This window comes from Oryctolagus cuniculus, chromosome 16 (genome assembly GCF_964237555.1).
Source record: "Oryctolagus cuniculus chromosome 16, mOryCun1.1, whole genome shotgun sequence".
Lineage (NCBI taxonomy): Eukaryota > Metazoa > Chordata > Mammalia > Lagomorpha > Leporidae > Oryctolagus > Oryctolagus cuniculus.
The window spans coordinates 34,464,831-34,486,692 of record NC_091447.1 but is presented as its reverse complement, the minus strand read 5'-3'; the positions used below and the strand labels follow the sequence as shown (position 1 = coordinate 34,486,692).

At 37.4% G+C, this 21,862-nt stretch overlaps 1 protein-coding gene across 1 annotated transcript in view; it reads right to left on the bottom strand.

The window, feature by feature from the left end:
* THSD7A (thrombospondin type 1 domain containing 7A) overlaps window positions 1–21,862 on the bottom strand; it is a 451,027-nt gene that overhangs the window by 204,383 nt on the left and 224,782 nt on the right. Inside the window, exons 3-4 of the mRNA XM_070059784.1 lie at window positions 17,653–17,901; window positions 14,033–14,214 (exon numbers count right to left, since the gene is read on the bottom strand). Of these exons, the coding sequence (XP_069915885.1) occupies window positions 14,033–14,214; window positions 17,653–17,901 (431 nt within the window). The remainder of the gene's footprint in view (window positions 1–14,032; window positions 14,215–17,652; window positions 17,902–21,862) is intronic.

Here is a 21,862-nt window from a genome sequence, read left to right as displayed (position 1 = left end):
TCCACAGATTATATTTGGTAGTCCTTTTAGCTTGAAGATGATACCAGGAAGCTAAATTGCTTCTTCCAATGGATGGTTTAGTGTTGATTATGGGTCTCCTCAGAATCTAATTCAGACTTTTTCTATGAGTTATGAGCTATAGAATAGAGTTGATGATGCTTGACTTCCTCTAACTCTGTCTACACATTTTTTTTGTCTTGAATCCAGTGATGCCAGGACTCATTCTCCTATAGAACAGGGATATTGTTTCCATGCAAGCTTACATATTGAAAATTTCATTTGAGAATGTTAATCCTAATCTTATCTATATAGTAGTTGGAAAATGTGCATTTAACTGCACCTAAGTAGCAACCACAACAGATGTACTCAAACCTTGTGTCAGGGGACATAAGGGAGCTGTGTGCCTCTAACAGGGCACAGAGGAGGACTGCCCCAGGGAACAATGGCATATCCATTCACATCAATTCACATTCATTGTGAAATCTACCTCTGGTCATCCTGCCTAATGGAGACCTACAAATCCACACCATATAATTCTCACTTTCTTGCCTTTACTGATACATTTTCATATTTATCCCAGTGTCCAATACGGAAGAAAACTTTGTAAAGCAAAAACTTCCATTGTGGTATTTATTGTCAAGATGTTAATGAGGTTGTAATTCAGTATAGTTCTGGTTTTTATTTTATCATGGCCGACTGGTGAATTTTCTTTCTGGCGTTAGAACCAGAAATCATTATGCTTTTCCTTTTTATGACTGATTTCTATTTTCTCTTGGGAACTGTGAATTTCATAATTAAATGCAGCATTCCTCTTTACATTAGCTATTACAAGATTACAGCCAGAACTTGTGGCTTATTTCAAGAAATTTATAGGATATGCTGGTGCACATTCTGCGCATTATCTTTATTATATTCATTACTGGTTTGATATCCTCTTCCTATGAGTATTTTTCATTTACCTGCCCCCCCCCCAATTCCTCATGCATTTATCCTCAACATCACTTTATCTGCCCTTTATTATATGTATTTAGATAGAATAATGTAGCACATACCAAGGATTAAAAACATCACATTGTGGAATGTAGATTACTTTTCTGTGTGCGTGGTAAAGTCCGTTTGATGAATTCAAGTCACTCTCAAGCCATCAATGAGTCATTTTCCCATAAACAATATCTACTATGAGGAAATCTACAAAGTTTTACAGAGGACAATAATTGCCCTGTCTCAACAATACTGCATACAGCACAAATGCGTATTGTTGGTATGAAAACAGTGACAACAATTTTAGCTAGTAACTGTGGGCTTGACAGTGTAAAGTCTGGGAAAGAGAACAGTTTACACCGGGTGTCTTGGAAAATTACATCAAAGTTAACTTTTTTCCAGTTAAATCATTTGAAATTGCCACTAAGTGAGAGATGTTGACCTAAATGAAGAGCAGTGTAAACCGTCCAACACAGATTGGTTCAAATAACCATGAACAAGATTCCACATTGACCTTAGAGACCCATCTTAGGGAATAAACTTAATTGATTTGCTCTTAAATAGGGCTTGAACTATGCTTAGTTTCCCTCTAATTTTATTATAAGGGGCCTATGTCTATGCCTTTTTGTTTTTGTGACAAAGACATCACCACATATTATTTAATGTACTTCTGACAATTTCTATAAAATTGTGGACAGCTCACAGAGCAGATGAGTATACCTGGATAGATTGGAGACTTTGAAGTTGAAGAACGGGCTTTGAGTTGATGCTTTATCACTTATTTTTTAGAATATCTAAGTAATATTATTCTGATTATTTACTTAGTCATAAAAGAGTGTTTCAAAAAGTTCATGGAAATATTTTTAGATATAAGTTTATTTTGGTGCAAAAAATAGAATCCATGTATAGTTTTTATAATAGCTAATTTCCATGAGTTTTTTTTATATGGGTAGGTTTCAAAGGTTTTGAACCAAAATATTTTAATCCAATTTCCCCCTAACTTTTCGAAGTACCCTCACACTATTGAGAAATACTATAATAATTTAGTGCCTGTTAGTTATTTTACTTACTCCCTTACTACACATTTTTAGAAGGCAATGCAAGTATTTTCCAAGTACTTCTGGAATTCCAAAAGGAGCTGGAACTTAACTATTCCACAGCTTTCCAACCAGACCTTGCTTAGGACATGTTGAACACAAAGACTTTCTTCGAAACCTTCTTTTGCTTGTATTTATCACCATTATTGTTATTTTCACAAGAGGTGAACTTTCCCAGACATCATGCTATTAAACCCCAAAGTATTAGATCCCCAGAAATTCTGTCTGGTACAAGGGGCAGAAGGACAAGTGTGGTGTTCCAACCTTAGGCAATGGTGAAAAATTTTTTTTTATTTTTTTAAAGAGTAACCAAACAATCCTAGGGCTATTACAAACATTTCCTTCAGAATTCACTGGGATGGCATGCTGCTTAAATGTCTTCTCAAGGATTCTGGATCACAAAGGCAGGCAAGCTGTGATTACTCTGTTGCCTTTAACTACAGAAGGAAAATTAGTCATATTTTTGTTTACTCTAAAATAATACAAAGGGATCTTTGAGAAAGGTCTACTTTTTCCGAGAAAGGAGCAATTTCATATGTAATGTAAACATATGGCAGGATTTTAAGACACATTGTAAAGAGACTCCATGTAGTACATGTCCCCCATTATGTTTCTGCACTGGCAAGGCAAGTGTACAATTATGTCTTTGTTGCATGCAAAAGATTTGGAGTGAAGCTGTTATTTAAAAATTCCCTCCCATCTTCTCAATTTAACCAGAGAAGCAAACATACAAACAAGTGAAATTAATATTCCTTTGGCACATACTTAATGCAAGGTCTTATGCTAGGACTCACATGCATCATCTCATTAAGCTTTCGCAGAGGAAAGAAAAGCAAAGAACAAAAAATAAAGCTAGTGAGGCAGACATTTTAACCCAAAATGAAATGCTTTAAATTTTATGCCCAAGAAGCTAATATCCTCGAGCTGAAAGAATTCCTTTTTATGAAAAAAAAATTTAATTATATAAGGGAAACAAGTTTCATGTATGGCATATATACAGTTTTAAGAGAATACTTCCCAGTCTACCCACCTGCCCTCCCTCAATTCTACCCTCCCTCCTTCTTCCTTTCTTATTTGTCTTTCAATTTTTATGATAGCATACTTTCAATTTACTTTGTAATGACAAGCTTAACTCTCCAGTAAATAAAGAATTCAACAAGTAGTAATAGAAAAACCATTATTCTTCAGGAAGATAGACAAGTGCTACAAGAAAATAAAAAATACAAATTTATGTTTTACCTGATTTGTGATAACTAATATACAGAGTACAAAAATGTAAAGTATAGGAGTGGAATTGACATCTTGAGATTTGATTATTGCTTATAGTCCTCTGCTTTCTTAACAGTATTTCCATGTGGGGAGCAACTGGGAGCAACTCGGACTAGACTAAGTTACTGGAATTAAGACTTATTCTATGCATCTGCTCTCCCACAATATGGCGCTGGGAGAGGAGGAAACAGCTTCTACACAGCTGCCTCCAGTTCAACCAATAAACTGTAGGACCTGCTCCTGATTGGAGGAGAGCAGCGTACTCGGCGTGTGGGTAGCAGAGTTGGGATTGGCGGAAGAGGACTATAAAGGAGGAGAGAGACAACATGCACCAGGAACATCTAAAGGGAACACCTGAGCAGCCCCCGAGAGAGCCGGCCGGCGGTGTGCCGCTCCCCCGAGGAAGTGGGGAAAGTGGCAGGGGGAACCGCCCTTCCACGGAGGTGGAAGGGACGGTAGCCAACCCGGGAAGAACCAGCAGCAAACCCGGGGAGGGCCGAGCAGACAAAAGAACAGCGCAGGGTCCTGTGTCATTCCTCCACGAAGAAGGGGAGCGACATTTCCAAATACACAATTAGCAAGTACCAGACCTCTGCTAAGAAGGATGGGTTATAAAATGTTTAGGTATGGGGAATGGAGGGAAGTTTAAAATCTTGGAAACTTGGCATGAATATCCATGAAGCAATTGCAGAAGAACAGAAGCAAATATAATCAAATGGCAAATTGTGTACTAGTGCAGGAGGGCTACAGACTTGGCAAAAGATGACTTAAAACAGGAGGGGGCTTTTGGGTGGTTGAGAAATAGCTGAAGGCCTTTGAAGGCAGAAAACAGAGGATGAAACACATCATCGATGTCTGTTGCAGTAGGTAGGTGATCCCAAGCATAGGGGTGGAGAAGCTTTTTCTGCACAGGGCCATTGGATATTTACCACATCAGCTGTGGGCCATACAGAATTATCAATTTAAGATTTAGCCTTCTATAGATTCATTGAATTTCAAGGCCTGCCTCCAGTTGCCTTGGCAGGACCAGGCCAAGTGATTTTGCAGGCCTTATACAACCCATGGGCAGGACATTCCTCACCCCTCCACTGATAAGAGAACAAACCCTGACACTGAGGACATGTAGCCCCCACTGAATATGGGAAATATAACATCACTGGGCTTTATCAAATGCATATTGTTACAAGAATGTAGATTACTACTCAGATTTTTTGAACTGCAGTCAATCTGCATTGTGTTATTAAAAGAGTATACCCAGCAAGAGGCATTTTTAGTGGATCCCAGGCTACTAATATAATAATATGGATCCTTGTATTCTGAGCATTTTCTTGTGTGCAATAAACAGTGAAACCTTTGTAAGATGAATCTGTTGTCATGACTTCCTTTTCCCACTGCTATTCTCCCTGGTTTATTTCCCTTTTTATTGCCCATTGCTTTTAGAAGGAATAAATATTAATGAGTTCCACAATGCAGTTTGCACTCCTCTGTTAACACTGGAAAGAGTAGATAGTCCCTACTGAGCAGTCATCAACAAGGCAGAGAACTGCAAACCCCAGCCACAAACCATTTCTCTCCCGTCCTTAGAAAGCAGGCATGTGTCTGAAAAAATGTGATTTGCTCCCCAGCACACATCCCTGAGTGCTCGTTTCATAATTCCTCCTGGAGCTATCACTCATCCACAACAGACTTGCTGCGATCAGTGCTTAAGGGTTACAGAAAGCAGACTTGAGGCAGTGCCTTGATAGTGTCAAGTGAGGTGACATTTTATCCCCCATCTTTCTTTCATTAGTGGAAGGCCTGGACTAATAGCATGGCTTTCTTATGTCTTGGGTTACAGATAGGAAGCAAGACGAAATAGTATCCAAAAGAGTGTGAGGTATTCCTTCTCCTCAATTTCCTTGTCTCAATAACAGGGAGGCATAGTGACTTTCTAAAGACTGATAGCACAGGGATATAAAACTGGGCTCAAGCAGTGAATCATTAGAACTCAAAGTTCCACCTCACTCCCAAAGCCAGTGGCTTTTTCTACACTCTCCAATTGTCTCAGTCTTACCTCTGTCACTATGGCACAGGCTCTTCAGCTTCCATATCTTATCACAGCATAGTAATTCTTTTTGACTCCAATCAAGGTAAGAATCAGTTGGAATTAGGGGCAGATTTACTGAGAAGCTCACGAAACTTAAGGCTCAAGGGCCTCCATATGCACAGGCCACTATGAGGCTTTGGAAGACACCTCAGTAAGTTATTTTATGTTTTGATTTTTAAAAAAATAAATAAGGTTCCCTATATTGCTTAGGCTATGAGACCCAGGTAACTTGGGTTCCCCTCCTTATCCCAGTCCCTCCTAAAGCTTTAGGAAGAGTCTTTAAAGGGGCTCTCGTTAGCTTTATGGTAAATGAACTTCTGACTGTAATAAGCAATGGCACTGATGAAAAAGATTCCTACTCCATTCCAGAACTTTATCCTAACTGCAATGGGCAGCATCTAGGGATTTTTGCATTTTCTTTAAGAGTCCTGGTGATTCTTAAGCTACATTTTGAGGATATGTGATTCACAGACACACAATTTACCTGAGAATAAGAGTGGACCATGGTATGGTGCACTCTCAGGGCTTAACAGGAGAGCCCCCAACCATCTGTGGATGCCCCCAACCCGTGTTAGCCTTATGAAGGGCCACTCCTACATTCCAAGTACAGTAAAGCAAGCTACTATTAGGCTATATGCGTCTTCATTACAGGGATCAAGTTGCTTTTAAATATTTTGCCTCTGACATCTAAGTACATGAAGTATCCTGATAAATATTTGTTGAGTGAAGAAGAGAATGCAAAAGGGGATACCTAAGTTTTTAATATTTCATCAATCATCACCATTGATGTTACTGTTATTTCTTTTACAGTCAGCATTCGGAACTTAAGTGTAGGTATTTATAAGTATCTTATTAGAATTCCTATCATTCCATTGTTTCTAGACTATTAACATCTTATTGCTTGTTAGGCATTTAAAATCCTGTTAATAATGGATTGTTTTTTCCTCAGAAAATCCACAATTTCCAATAGTGCCATGTAGTGGGGGGAATCCTGTGCATTTGGTTAAAGTAGTCCCCTCTGGAGAATTTTTGATTTGTCTATTTCAGGCACTATGGCAGTTAGTACCATTGGCCTCATGGCATTTATAGTAATTTCTCAGTTTTGTGATTGTTGAGTGATGGGAGTAATCACGAATTTGAATCCGACACTACTGTGAGTATTGGCTCATGGCTGGAGTTCTTAGGACAGGCTTATTTTCCCCTGACTTGAGGTTCAGGCTGATCTGCTTCATTTAATCTCCCTCTCAAGGTAAACTGAATTCCTCTGTTCAGTTGATGCTATCACCTTTTGAGGTTGATTAAATAGTGCAGGATTTCTGCTTATGTCCTTTTCTCCAACTACAAGCTCTGTGTTTTGCCCTTTATCGGCTTCACTCACAGGCCCCCATAATGTGTAGTTCTCCTCCTACGCCATCCTCACACAATGCAAGCAGAGACAGCATCAGGTCAACCTTGCTGGTTTGTTCAGGGAATCACTTAGTTAATAGAAACTTTAGTTCTGCCCTTATAAACATTTGAAACAGTCCCCTCTCCTGCATGTCTGGATGTTTTGTAAAGGATGACTTCCAGGGAATCTAGTCTGCCACACTGCTGACCATGCAATGGAAGACTCATTTATAATGGGCATCTTCAGGCCAATGAGGTCACGAGCGTGAGAATACAAGTCTGAGCAGAAAGGAACACCAGGTTTCTTGATTTCTGCCTGGGGTTCTTTTAAAAGTAGTCTTAACATGAAAATGCAGAAGACTTTTAAGCTATTCACTATAATTAGAAAAGAGAAAATAGACGCATAAAAATGTTCTCTTAAATGAGTGGTCAGACAGGAATAAAGTGCTTGAATGCTGCCTCCTGTCACTTGAGGCAACAACTAGATCATATGTCTTCTCTTCACATTCAGAGGTGCGAACAGTTTTCTCCAAGATCCAGGGCAGGGTAGGTGTGAATATGGCCTCCTTCCCAAACAGATACTTTTTAAAAAACGCTGGTATATTTAAAACATTTTTAGAGGTAACTTTAAGATAATTTAAAAGACAGTTGTATCATTTACAAAGCAAATAGTAATATGTTTAATAAATATTATTTGTTTGATAAGAACAAATGTTTATTAGATACCTAGCCAAATCATTTCATGTTTAGATCACTTCTGAGTTGCCTCATTTTATTTTTACTTTTTTAGTTGAATATGTCCTGAAGTCTTGTTAGGAAGCTTTTCGTCTTGTAAAAATTCCAAGTTCCCTGTAGGTACGCACCACCTTAATCTAATTCCCAGCATGTGAGTTTTTATTAGTTTTTATCCCAATGACTGAGACCTACTGGCATCTCAATTTCCTTTTGGTATTTCACTGATCACAGGGCTTCTCTCCTACGAGATATCCAGAGGACTGACTTCCGAGCAGTATGATTCCTCTGGGGAATTCCTAAGTTTTAATTATTCTATAATTACATGTTATACTTTCTACTTCCTACTGCCTCTACAGAGTAGACTACATTTCCAAAATACTACCATTGTATATTTTACTTCCTTTTTCATTTAACATATTAAGATATGCTGAGTATAAAATGGTATACTTGGGAAGATGATAAATTCTGAAAAGTGCTCATAACACTATATTAATATCTCACAAGTGATCATAACCGAACTTTATGTACCTCTTTGTATAACAGTAATATCTAGGTGAAAGTTTTATGTCACTAAATATTAAGATACATTTTTATGTAACTTACATCTATATAATGATGTTACAGAGTCAAGAATCACAGCCTTGATACACTTCTAACAGACGAAGTCAATCACTGTCTTTCCTTGGGAGGTTTAAGAATTACATCAGGGAATCAATGGAGATTCTTGGTCATACCCATAATCCTCCAGTACATATTTGTAATAGAAGAGGTAAATTATTCTCACATGCCAGTTATTTCAAAAGTGGTGGATAGGAAAGGGGTAGCACTAGATTTTGATGTACTCTGATATTTACTTTCTTAAATAACAGGGAAATAAAGTAGCACTGTAATCACAGCCTTTCTCTTTTATAAAAGCCTGAACTAAATCTAGCTCATTTATGGAAACCATAGGTAAAAAACTGCAGTGATGAATTTGCATCCTATTTAGGAATGGTGTGACTATTTTATTCACCCGATTTCTTTACAGAACTCAGGAAATCATGAATTCTTTATATGGCCTTCTGTTTGTCACTCACAGTTCAATTCAATCATCCTTACTTCCATCTATCTTTCAACTGATACCCCAATTATTGTTGCCAGTATAGCCCATTCTGTGTTATCATATAGGCTCCTTATTGAGGCTATCTCTCTTAGCAACCACGAATCCCACAGACCTTATCCAGATTTAGTTTGAAATATTTGGTATGCTTCCAATAGGTGAATAAATATTCTTTTCTGAGTGTCCATTAATATGTCACTATAACCTCCATGATATCTTAGAACCAATACTTTTAATTTCTTTTTAAAAACATATTTAATCTGTACAAAAATGGAAGATTTCTTGAATTACTACAGCTAAAATCCATGCTTATTTCATTGCATGCTCAAAAAAAAAAATTCACATCCATGAATCCAATAATCAGCAAATTTTTTCATGAGTTTTCTAAAACTTATAAAGATAACCTCCTTATTGGCAAGGCCACTTCCTGTTACATTCTGATAAGGGTAGATTTCACAACGGCATAAGCTGGACACTTTTCACAGCCTACCGGAATTCAGATCAGTGTGCTGAACAGAAATTGTTAAGGCTTTACCACTAAGTCTTCTCAACAGCAAGCTTGTCCAGGCTTTCAGTGATATAGCTGACATTTTGTTCACCTGAATAGCATCAGGGAAAATTTGTCAGAACTGGGAGGGTCACCTATAGCCAGCAGCAGCATAGGAATAAAATGTGGACACTCTCCAGTATCAAATACATCCATTTCCCTTTGTCTATATATGCTTTTACCAGTGTAATCAATAGCATGTTAGGTTGTGAATATTATACTATTTTGTGCATATTGTAATAATACATATTTTGAGTTTCTAGTAATTAAATACATGGACTCCAAGCAGGGAACTTTTTCTAGATAGTGCAATGTGAGTTAGTTAGTAGTAGTAGTGAGTAGCCTAATACATAAAGCGATTTGGCACTGTCCTTGTGCCAACACGGCCACTACCACTTCCCTGTGTAGTACAATATACCAAGATAATAAAGAAGTTTATGTGCATTTCATATCACTCGCTTTCAGTACTTTTGTATCAAGAAACTACTTTTGAGTCAAAGTATTTTGAGTTTAGGTATTTTCACATGTGGGTTATGTAAAAACAAGTAATATACAGAACACAAGGTGTGAATCCGCAGAAAGAATAGCGTGGCTCTTGTTCTTCAAATGAAGCATAGTATGAGATGCTCTCAGGGTGGGCTCCCATGGTTATATACACACGGTTTCTTGCAATTAGTGGGTTCTTATTAGGACTGTTGGGGAGTTGTCTGGAGACATCTCTCTCTTTATTAGGTAAGCTTTTGTTCTGTAATATTTACCAAAGGAAGATGGCCCAATCTTCACAGCCCACGGTCTACTTTTCTCTAGTCACATGGAGTTACAGTCCTCCCATCTCACCCTTGGGACGCGGGTGACTGGAAGCACTTTCTTCCAGGAAATGGTAAGTGCTCCTTAGGAGGGACTCCAGTAGTCTGTGCTACAGAGCAAAACCTCCATCGTTTAGGGTACTGACTGTTCTGGCAAAGACTAGAATGGGCTTACGATTTGGAATTTGAGGGGAAAGACACAAATTTCTAAGTTTTTCACAATTATTATTTACATGATAAACATTCATTTTAGGTGAATTATTCCTGTACCTACTGACCTCCGATTTGGCATCTGTTTTAATCCCAACACATATATCTTTTTTTTTTTTTTTCATTTTCGATTATCTTAATATACAGAAGATCAGCTTAGTATACATTAAGTAAGGATTTCAACAGTTTGCTCCCACACAGAAACATAAAGTGAAAAATAATAGATGATTTTTTTTAATGATGATGAAATCAGATCAGACCTATTGTCATGTTTAATCCCAGTGAGAGTCAAGTTGGGAGTTGATAGTTTCTATTCTTTTTTTTTTTTTTTTTTTTTTTTTTTACAGAGGATCAGTTTAGTATGCATTAAGTAAAGATTTCAACAGTTTGCACCCCCATAGAAACACAAAGTGAAATATATTATTTGAGTACTCGTTATAGCATTAAATCTCAATGCACAGCACATTAATGACAGAGATCCTACATGAGGAGTAAGTGCACAGTGACTCCTGTTGTTGACTTTACCAATTGACACTCCTGTCTATGGCATCAGTAATCTCCCTATGCTCCAGTCATGAGTTTCCAAGGCTATGGAAGCCCCTTGAGTTCTCCGACTCTTATCTTGTTTAGACAAGGTCATAGTCAAAGTGAAGGTTCTCTCCTCCCTTCAGAGAAAGGTACCTCCTTCTTTGAAGACCTGTTCTTTTCACTGAGATCTCACTCACAGAGATCTTTTGCCAGAGTGTCTTGGCTTTCCATGCCTGAAATACTCTCATGGGCTTTTCAGCCAGATCTGAATGCCTTTAGGGCTGATTCTGAGGCCAGAGTGCTATTTAGGGCATCTGCCATTCTATGAGTCTGCTGAGTATCTCACTTCCCATGTTGGATCACTCTCCCCTTTATTTATTCTATCGGTTAGTGTTAGCAGGTACTAGACTTGCTTATGTGCTCCCTTTGACTCTTAGTCCTTTCATTATGATCAATTGCGAACTGAAATTGATCACTTGGACTAGTGAGATGGCATTGGTACATGCCACCTTGATGGGATTAAATTGGAGTCCCCTGGTATGTTTCTAACTCTACCATTTGGGGCAAGTCAGCTTGAGCATGTCCCAAATTATATATCTCTTCCCTCTCTTCTTCCTACTCTTATGTTTAACAGGGATCACATTTCAGTTAAATTTCAACACTTAAGAATAACTGTGTATTAATTACAGAATTAAATCAGTCATATTAAGTAGAACAGACAAAAAAACTACTAAGAGGGATAATGTATTAAGTTGTTCATTAACAGTCAGGGCTATGCTGATCAAGTCACCGTTTCCCATAGTGTCCCTTTCACTTCAACAAGTTTCCTTTTTGGTGTTCAGTCAGTTGTCACCGATCAGGGAGAACATATGGTATTTGTCCCTTTGGGACTGGCTTATTTCACTCAGCATGATGTGTTCCAGATTCCTCCATTTTGTTGCAAATGACTGGATTTCGTTGTTTCTTACTGCAGTATAGTATTCTAAAGAGTACATATCCCATAATTTCTTTATCCAGTCTACCGTTGATGGGCATTTAGTCCAACACATATATCTTAATACTGATATTCTCTGTTTTTCTTTCTTTCAGTGACTTAAAAAAAGACTCAAAATTCAGTTGCATTCAGAATTCTAACAGATCTTTTGAAAGCAATAACCTGTAGGATATAATTGACATTCAGAACTAAAATCTGATCTACTTCAAGCAATGAAATTATACTACTCTGAAAGGACTGCTATAATAAATCCACCTGAGTGTTAAAAATGCAGCCATTAAAGTAGCCAAGAAAATATTAATGTACTAACATTACATGTTTTATGCTACTTCCTTATAACCTCAAGACACATTAGTAATAAAACGTACCCCTAGGCTGGATTTCTAAATGAGCTGACGTGCTGTGTGAAGTTAGTGGATACAGAACAATTAAACTTTGGGAGCTGCAAACGCAAACTTGCTAGTTTGTCTTCTGTGAAATACTGGCCACCGGTATCACTTCTATGTGAGGGGGACAAAGAAGCCATTTCTTGTTATGTTCTTTAATACATACATTCTTTCCCAGGTTTTCTTCTCATTCTTGCTCAAGTTCTCCCCTGAATATATTCTCCTGTTTGTCTTCATTTGCTGTCAGCTAGAGTTTTTATTTTTTTATTTATTTTTTTCTTCTACCAATGAAAACATTTCCCAGAAAATCCTGTCCTATCCTGCTCTCTCCTATCCACAATTTGCCAAGTACAGCTTGCTCATTGGCATTAATGTGACCTGTCATTTGCCTTTGCTTTCTTTAGAGTTGTGCAATTATACACACTGTTCCCTCTGTCTAGAATCATTTGCCTTTTACGTTCCTGACCCGCTTATCTGTGAGTGGCATAACCAGCATCACTCAGCTCAAGTGTCACTGCCTCTATGATGGGCTCTTTTCTATAGTCCCCTGTTCTTGTATAGCTATCATATTGCATTATAACTGTTGGTTTATGACACCTTTGCCCTCATGCTAACTTAGGGTACTTTCCTGATAGGAGATCTGTATTGACATTTCCACCCTCAGTATCTTACATAATTTTTGGAACTCTGTTGTTAACTAATCAATATATGTTGGATGAATTGTAACTATAAGAAATGTAAGAAAGACTGCTTACAGCACTGCTTAAAGTATTCATATTCATATGCATTTCAGAACTACTAATTCAATATAAACTTGATCTAATAACAATGAGAGTTCTAGGGTATCATTAATGCATAATAATATGAAATTTTAACCCAGGCCATATTGGGCTCACATATTATTTTGTATACTTCCTGCATTTGGTTCTGAAACTGAAATTTTAAAAATATTCTAATATGTGCCTGTCAAATTACAAAACTATTAAACACGAAGTTATTCCTTTTGGTTAAAGATTTAACTGTAGTTTTTATTCTGTAAATATTTCATTTAAATTCAAATTGAACATTTTTCTCAATACCAGAATTAACTTATTTTTAACAAAATGTGATTTTTATTAGCAAGTTTTACTTCTAATATAAAGAAAATGTTAAACTTTAAAATGTATACTTATATAAGTGTGTACTGACTGGGGTTTTTATTCTACTTTTCATAACATTATTCCTACTAAATCTTGATGCAAAAACTGAATCAGGAAAGCATTTAAACAAAAAAATTCTAAAAGAAACTTGTCGCCAGCGCCGCGGCTCACTAGGCTAATCCTTCACCTAGCAGCACTGGCACACCGGGTTCTAGTCCCGGTTGGGGCGCCGGATTCTGTCCCGGTTGCCCCTCTTCCAGGCCAGCCCTCTGCTGTGGCCAGGGAGTGCAGTGGAGGATGGCCCAGGTGCTTGGGCCCTGCACCCCATGGGAGACCAGGAAAAGCACCTGGCTCCTGGCTCCTGCCATCGGATCAGCGTGGTGCGCCGGCCGCAGCGGCCATTGGAGGGTGAACCAACGGCAAAGGAAGACCTTTCTCTCTGTCTCTCTCTCTCACTGTCCACTCTGCCTGTCAAAAAAATAAAAAAATAAAAAAATAAAAAAATAAATAAATAAATAAATAAAACAGTTTCAGTTAAAAAAAAAAAAAAAAGAAAAGAAACTTGTCAGTAAATCAGAACTGCCCAAAGATGGGTTTGTATCAAGTTTTTTCCCGGCACAATGTGGATTATGTTTAGCATAGTGGGTACCAAGCACGACAGGAACAGAAATACAGCCATGTGTGCCCCAGATGGCCCTGCGTATGTCCCTCCAGGGCCAGGATAAGCTCTCAGTCCATGGAAGAGTCTCTGGGAAAAAGTAAGGATTACCTGCTCTGTCCTTGTGGCCACTTAAGTGCGACAGGAGGTTGTCATTGGTCTGAACGCAGTAGGCCTCTCTGGTCTGAATGCCTCCCCCGCAGAGGGCCGTCTGGTTGCCACGCCTCTTATCCTGCTGGCTGAGCAAAGGGTCCACACGGCACTCAGTCCACTCTGTGGTTCTCCAGCCATACCTAAGTAAACACGTAAGCAGAAATGTCGCAGATGGCACCATATGGACTTGATAAAACTTTCCTCCGTGATTTTTTTTTTCTTAAAAAATAACCTAAAAGACATCTTCTCTTAGATCCCACTGTAGACTACATCTCTGGTGTAGACTCAGTTCAACCCCTTCCTTTACGCTCAGCAGCATTCCATTTAAGGAGAGGTTAAATTTAGGGTCATTTTATTCTAATTGCAACTGCTCCAAGTTGCTTATAAATATTTTATGAAAAGAGAACATCATGCTGGAAACATGAAATCTTATGTTCAATTAAGTGAAACCTGGGCTCACCATTTCTTGATGCTTATAAACAAAGGAAGATTGGATCTGAGAATGGAAAACATCATAAATGATGATGAACCCAAACACTTGCTTTGCCTTTAGTGAAATGAATGAAAATTGCTTCTTCATACACAATTATAATTGTGTGTTAGGACTAAGAAATAGAGCACAACAATTTAGAGTTTCCGCTTTAGTGTCAAGCATAGGAAGGTTTTTTTTTTTTTTTTTTTTTCTGTAACACTGAGCATCCCTGATGAGTGCTGATGAATGCTGAAAGGAGCTGACGTTTCTAATCAGTGGAGTACAAGAAAGAGGATCTGTGATTCTCAATTAAAGCTCCAATCAAGATTACATGTGAAAGAAGTATCAGGGGATGTTCAGTGCATCATGTGCTTCAAGGAGATGGGCAAGGAGTCATTTTCTGATGCCACTGAAGATAGAAAGTGGTGGCATTTCTCCACCAAGAGGAGAATGCATATTCCAACCGCTCAAGGAAAATGGCTCACGTAGCACTTCGCATTACTTTAACCAAATGTTTCCTTAGTAATCAGATTAACAGCCAACACAAGTACCAGCGGATGTGTTAATGTTCGCTTCAATTAGACAAAAAGGTTAACTGAATCCTCAGATGTCCAATCTAGATGTTTTCTTTGTCAGGGGTGAAGTTTTGTGACAGCAGAGCTGAGCTTCAGGCGGCTTTTCCATTTTTATAAGTGGGGATTCGGGGCTTAGAGTTGAGGGAGCAGATCATCCAGGAGGGCACTCTTGGCATTTGTTTATAAAGGAAGGGCAGCACCTGGGTCCATTGCAGACACATGAATAATTGATGACTGGTTGGAGGGGTGTGGGAGCGAGGGACATGTAACAAGGCATTTGTTAACATTTTTTTTTTTTAGCAAATATATACAGCTGAGGTTTAGGATGCTGTTTATTGCCATTTTTATTTTTTCCAGCTTTAATTAAAGCTTTCATTGATGGTGAAATAATTGGTGCTGGAATGATCCTTGAGACTGTATTAAAATAACATTAAAAGTCACTATTATAGTACTTTTGAAATACCTAGCAAAGAACAGTTAGTACATTTCATATAACAACTAGAATTTTTACTTGCTAACTGCCTTGAGGGGTTTAACAGGGAAGATGCTAACATGTCTGTAGCATATTAGTGTAATGACTATTTTTAACTTTTTTTTAAAAACATAGATTAATACATCTATCCCTTTGTTACATTTTTTACACATACAGAAAAGAATACTATGCATTATCTCTATTTTGTTTTCAAGTAGAGTTTTAAAATAGGTATTTTGTCTTCAGTAACAAAATTATTCAGTTTTGCTTTTTGTCATCAAACAGTATGTCGGTTTTCAGTAACAAGTGGTTTTGTTGTTGTTGATTAGTATCATGGATTGATGTTTCCAGATATCGTGACTACTCCATGTCAGGATGTTAATTTCTCCTTTGATAAATGCAAATACTATTTCCTGGCTCAGATTTAAACCAAAGCAGCACCCATCCTCGAATTCTAAGTATATCACTACTAAGTATTTCAGTAAATTTCTCTGAACTCTACATTTTATGTCTTGAGAATAGAACATTCAAAGCAAAGTCAGAATCTGTTATCAGATGTGTAGTAACACCAGGGATATGAAATCAAGCAAGTAATTTGGATAGTGAAATAGTCATTTTTTGGCAAAAGAACAGAGCTCTAATTTAGGTCATCCAAAGAAGTCTTGTGAGAGGAATAGTATTTCAGCAATGGACACTGGTTCCAGATTCTAAGAAAATGCTATTCCCCCAAAAGGAGAGAAGAGTTAATTAAGTCTATCCGTACGTATTTTGTTAATGATATTTGATTTTCTGAGAGGATAAAGAATAAAGCAACTAACTTGAGACAAAAGTAGAAGAAATCTGTAGGAGAAAAAACACTGGAAATCCTGCCAGTTCCTTGAGCCTTTTTTATGGAGCGGAGCCATAGTCAGTGGACAGGTAGAGACAGGAACCTCTCTGTGGAGTTGTCGTCACTGGAGTTACACTGGGGGGACAGTGCATGACTCTGAAGTGCTGCAGAATTAAAGCTCACATATAAATCATCACCACTGTTGTTACTCTAGTAGTGACTTGTATTAATTATTAAGTATTAATAATATTAAGTATTAAATATTAATTTGTATCCCTGCCAGTTCATGAAGCTTGAACTATATGCATGTTCTCAGATATTTAGGACATTCCAAAGAAGCTGTCAATGAAGTGAATCTCTATTGAGAAACTACAATTCTCAAAGTCACTCTATAAATATTCTGTATTGAGACTATCCTGAAATATTGTTATTGGAACATCATAATTCACAAGAATGTCTTGGAAACGATATTTTTAAAGAAAAAAGAGCAGTGTTATTCTGCCAAATACTTCAGAACTAGTCAGTGTATTTGAAATCATTAATGTTTATTGAGCATTTAGAGTTCGCAAGGCCTTGTGATATAGGTTGGTGATAAAAGAAATGAGACAAAATCCCCCAAGAACAAACACTAATAAGCACAATTCTTTTCCCCAAGGAGTTTAAAGTCTCATTAATTTGATGTAGAATTTAACTCTATTGAATAGGTTTTTATACATATGCATTACTATTTTTAATAGGTCACAGGAACCTGTGGTTCAAAGTTTGCTTTACCTTACAGAAGGGACGGTAACTATCAGTGGTCCAAGGACCAAATTAACCCATCACCTGTTCTGGTAAATAAAGTTTTACTGGAACAGAGCACACTCAACTGTTCACACACTATCTACAGTTCCAAAGGTGGTGGTGAGTCATCACAAGACAGACATATGTGGCCTGCAATGCTTAACGCATTTACTATCTGTTCCTTTACAGAAAAAAACTTACCAACTTCTATTATAGAAAATATATAAACCTAGAGAAGTTATTAAAAATTGGAAATGCAGGGCTTGTATTTTTATTACATAAACCAAGTTAAAAAAAAGTTTAGTACAGTGTAGTGTTTGCAAAGATATAGCTTATCTTTCCAGTTTGCATGCTAAGAGTCACTATTTCTCAATATACTCAGTTGGACTCAAACAGTGGGTAGACACGCAATTTGGGCAGACACTGTACCCTTCTTTATTTACTCACATGGCACAAGGGGCCACTCCATCGCCTTGAGACACACAGGGTTCCCGCTCCTCAAGCTCGGGACATTGTTTTTCACTGGCAATGGGAAACTGCCTGACGGTCCGCGTTCTGACGCGAGTGCCTGCAGGGGATGCCGCATCATGGCACGTTTTTGAGCACGGAGTCCATTGCAGCCACTCAGACACCTGGCACTCTTTGGTGATCACACAAGACTGGAAGGTCACTGGCAGCTTCCCTTGCTGGCAAAAGCTGTAAGAGAAAATTGATATTCTCATCAGAGACTTACAGTCAGCTAAGAATTTCGGGTTCTACATTCCAGACTAAAATCAGCTTGGACACTTTTATTCCTACTTGGAGGTGTGACTCCAATTTCACTCAAAATATATCAACATTTATGATGTGTAAAAGCAGACTTAATGCTCACACTTGCATTCCCTATTTTGTAAGAGTTGTTAAATCATTAGTAGGAAACAAAATAAAGGGGATAAAGCAGAATTAGCTAAAGCTAAATTTGCCACATTGCTCATTTTACTCATTCCAGATTGGTTTAATTTAGGAAATGAGAAACCAAGAACTGTTAACATATGCTAATTTCTATTCTGCTTAGTGATTCAAATAAACATGCCTAATACAATATTGTTTTAACTAGAAAAAGTAATTTAATATGTGATTTAACATTAATTTTAATGTCACTTAAAACTTACGCTCTGATTTACAATTATAATGTATGATTATTCAAATATATCAGCTTTATCAATTCATACTTTAATACACAGGAGACAAATGGGAATCCTAGTTAAATACACCTAAGTATTAGAAATATACCTCTTGTTTACCTAGATACTATAGAGATAATCCTCTAAATACAGCTCTTTTATTTCATCAGTAAACTATGCTCAAATGCTGATATAACCTACTTAAGTTAGAGGGATATTGCATTCTAAATTATATTACCTACATATAAAGATGAAGATGACATCATCAGTGTCAACAATTAGCGACAATGTATTTTGAGGACTTTTTCTGGAAAATAGAGACTGTGAAAATTCTTGGTTGAAACCTCACTCAATGTCAATAACCAATAGTGCATATTTCTAAGATACAGGCAGACTCTTGCCTTGACAGAGCCACCCAGTTTAATGGGATAATTCCATCTCATCATTCAGGTGCCATGATTATCTGTGGTAATCAACCATAGAGAGAGGCAGGATCATTTTAACATAATGACTCTCATTCAGTAGCTTTAGTTCTATTTGAAAGTATATAAAATTTGCATTCCAGGGAGATAATTTAAGCTCATAGTATCTGTCAATTTGTCAGAGCTGAGAGACCTGAGAAAATCATCTAAAATGGTAGGAAGAGGGCTCTCTGGGTGAGCTGCACTTTCCCTATGATAATAGAAAAGACCAAAAATTCCATTTCTCCTCCAGTGTCATGTATTGGGTAGTAACTATACTTTACCAATAACAGTAACCAGCAAAACTTTCTCTGTGATCACCAAACTTTCACTCTGGAGTTTATTCATGAAAATGAGGCAAAGTTACAAACAAATGAGGCCCTCTATAACTGTTCTTTTACCAAATTCAACCTATTTCAAAATTTGACAGACTTCATTTTAGAAACATTTCTTATCATTCATGATATTATTTTCATATACATAGTTATATATTATTTTTTACCTAATACTTATTAAGTTCATGTTCTATATGAAAGCAATGGATTAACAATCTCTTAACCTTTTGTGGAGAACTTGACCACTGGTTAACTACTTCCAGTGACAGTTACCCTGGTAACATGATAAAAAATAGAATTTTAACTATACCACTATGTCACACTTTTTTTTGATAAAATGACTCATCTGGATAAACTGCACATGCACTATGAAACTACAAACACCAAATATATAGCCACAGCTTTGGGCCTCCCCAAGTGTGACAACACAGGAAGAGTACTTGTCTGTAGAATTTTGTTCCAAGAGAAATTGGTTCCTGTGGACATGAAGTTTTTAAGTCAGGCAGTTCCTGGATCTATCTGATTTAGTGCTTCTTGCACCTGACCTGTAAGTTCTGGATACCTAGATAAATTCTCACCAGACACCAAGTTCTGTTCTTTATTCTTCTACTCATACTGATGACAAGTGTGGCTTTTGGTACTCTAATGGGTCCCATGAATATGAAAGCTTGGTAGGGACTAAGTATAAAACTTAACTCATACTACCTCATTCAACACCTCCAATAATCCTTTTATGTAGATATCACTGTTAGTTCTACTATATAAAGAAGCAGCCTTCTAGAGGTTAGAGAAACTGCTGATGGTCATACAACTGATAAGAAGTGGAGTGGAACTTAGATTTTTTAAGAAACTGAGCCCACTTTCTTAGCCATGATGCCCCGTTTCTCACACAGTCAACTGCCTATAAATCTCAGCTGGTTAAAGCAACTGCTTTAGTTAAGGCTAATCCCAAAGTTACTGACACACTCTTCATCAACCATTTCACAGACCCAGGATTTGCCACAGCTGTGCAGCTATGCACTTTGTAAATATGCTATTTGCACTAAGGAGGTCTTGGCACGTTCATGAAGATGCTAAAAAGAACATTTTTCCTAACACATGTCAACACTTTTCAACATAGAGCCTATATAAAAGAAAGTGGCATAACCATGAGAGTAATATTAATTATATGATTATACAGTTTTTATGTGTGGCATGAATAACATGGATGTTTAAAATGTGTATGTATATGTAGATATATATGTGTGTGTACATACACCTATACATGTAAAATGAGTATGAGTGTATATACAGTTTTTTTCTGATAATTCTCTAATACTCAAAACCTTTCAGCAAAAAAAGTAACTCTACTTAATACTAGATCTCTGAAATATAATGATTACAGTAATTAAGTTGGAAGCATATAATTCTACTTGGGGAGATGCAGGAGGTCTATGAAGTTGTAGGTTACTAGGGTGAATTTTAGACTAAATAACAGAATTTATCATAGTGAGATGAAGGTAATTAATCTCCTAGTAATAGTACAAAGGAAGGGGCCTGAGCTGTGGCACTGTAGGGTCTCTGCTATGGTTCCAGCATCCCAGATAGGTGCCAGTTCATGTCCTGGCTACTCCTCTTCCAATCCAGCTCTCTGTATATGGCCTATGAAAGCAGTGGAGAAGGCCTAAGTGTTTGGGCCTCTGCACCAGAGTGGGATACCCAGAGGAAGCTCTGGATCCTGGCTTCAGATTGGCTCAACTCTTACCATTGCAGCCATTTGGCGAGAGAACGATCAGAAGGAAGACCTTTCTCTCTGTCTCTCCCTCTACCTATAACTCTCTCAAATAAATAATAAATACAATAAAGTACAAAGGAAATCCAAAGCAAACAATAGAATATTTATGGAAAAATGGCAGGACCAAGTCATTAATTATGAATAACCACCTTGAATGTAAATAGCCTAAATTCTCAGATTAAAACATACAGACTGGCTGAATGGTTTAAAAAACAGGACACATCTATTTGCTGCCTTCAAGAAACACACCTCACCAACAAGAATACTTTCTGAAAGTGAAAGGATGGGAAGATATTCCATGCTAACAGAAAGCAAAAATGAGTGGATATAGACTTTAATACAAAAACTGCTAAAAGAGACAAAGAAGGGCATTGTATAATATTAAGGGATCAATTCAACAGAAAGATGTGACTACCGTTAATGTATATGCACCTAATGTCAGGGTGCCAGACTACTTAACAAATAGTCTAATGGACCTAAAACAAATGCTAATGGACCTAAAGGGAGCCATAGACTCCAATATATTAATAGGGGACATCAGCACTGCACTTTCATAATTGGACAGAACAACTAACAAAAAAATCAACCAAGAAACAATAGAGTTAATCTACATTATGGACCAAGTGGACCTAACTGATATTTACAGAAAATATCATCCCACATTTGAAGAATACACATTCTTTTCATCAGTACATGCAACTTTCTCTAGGACAGACCATATGCTGGGCCACATAGCAAGTTTCAACAAATTCAAAACACTATGGAATACTACTCAGCCATGAAAGAATGAAATTTTGTCTTCTGAAACAAAACACAAAACAAAAACAAAGGGATGCAACTAGAAGCCATTATGCTCAGTGAAATTAGCCAGTCTCAAAAAGAGAGATATGGGGCTGATACTCTAGTGTAGTGGATAAAGCTGCT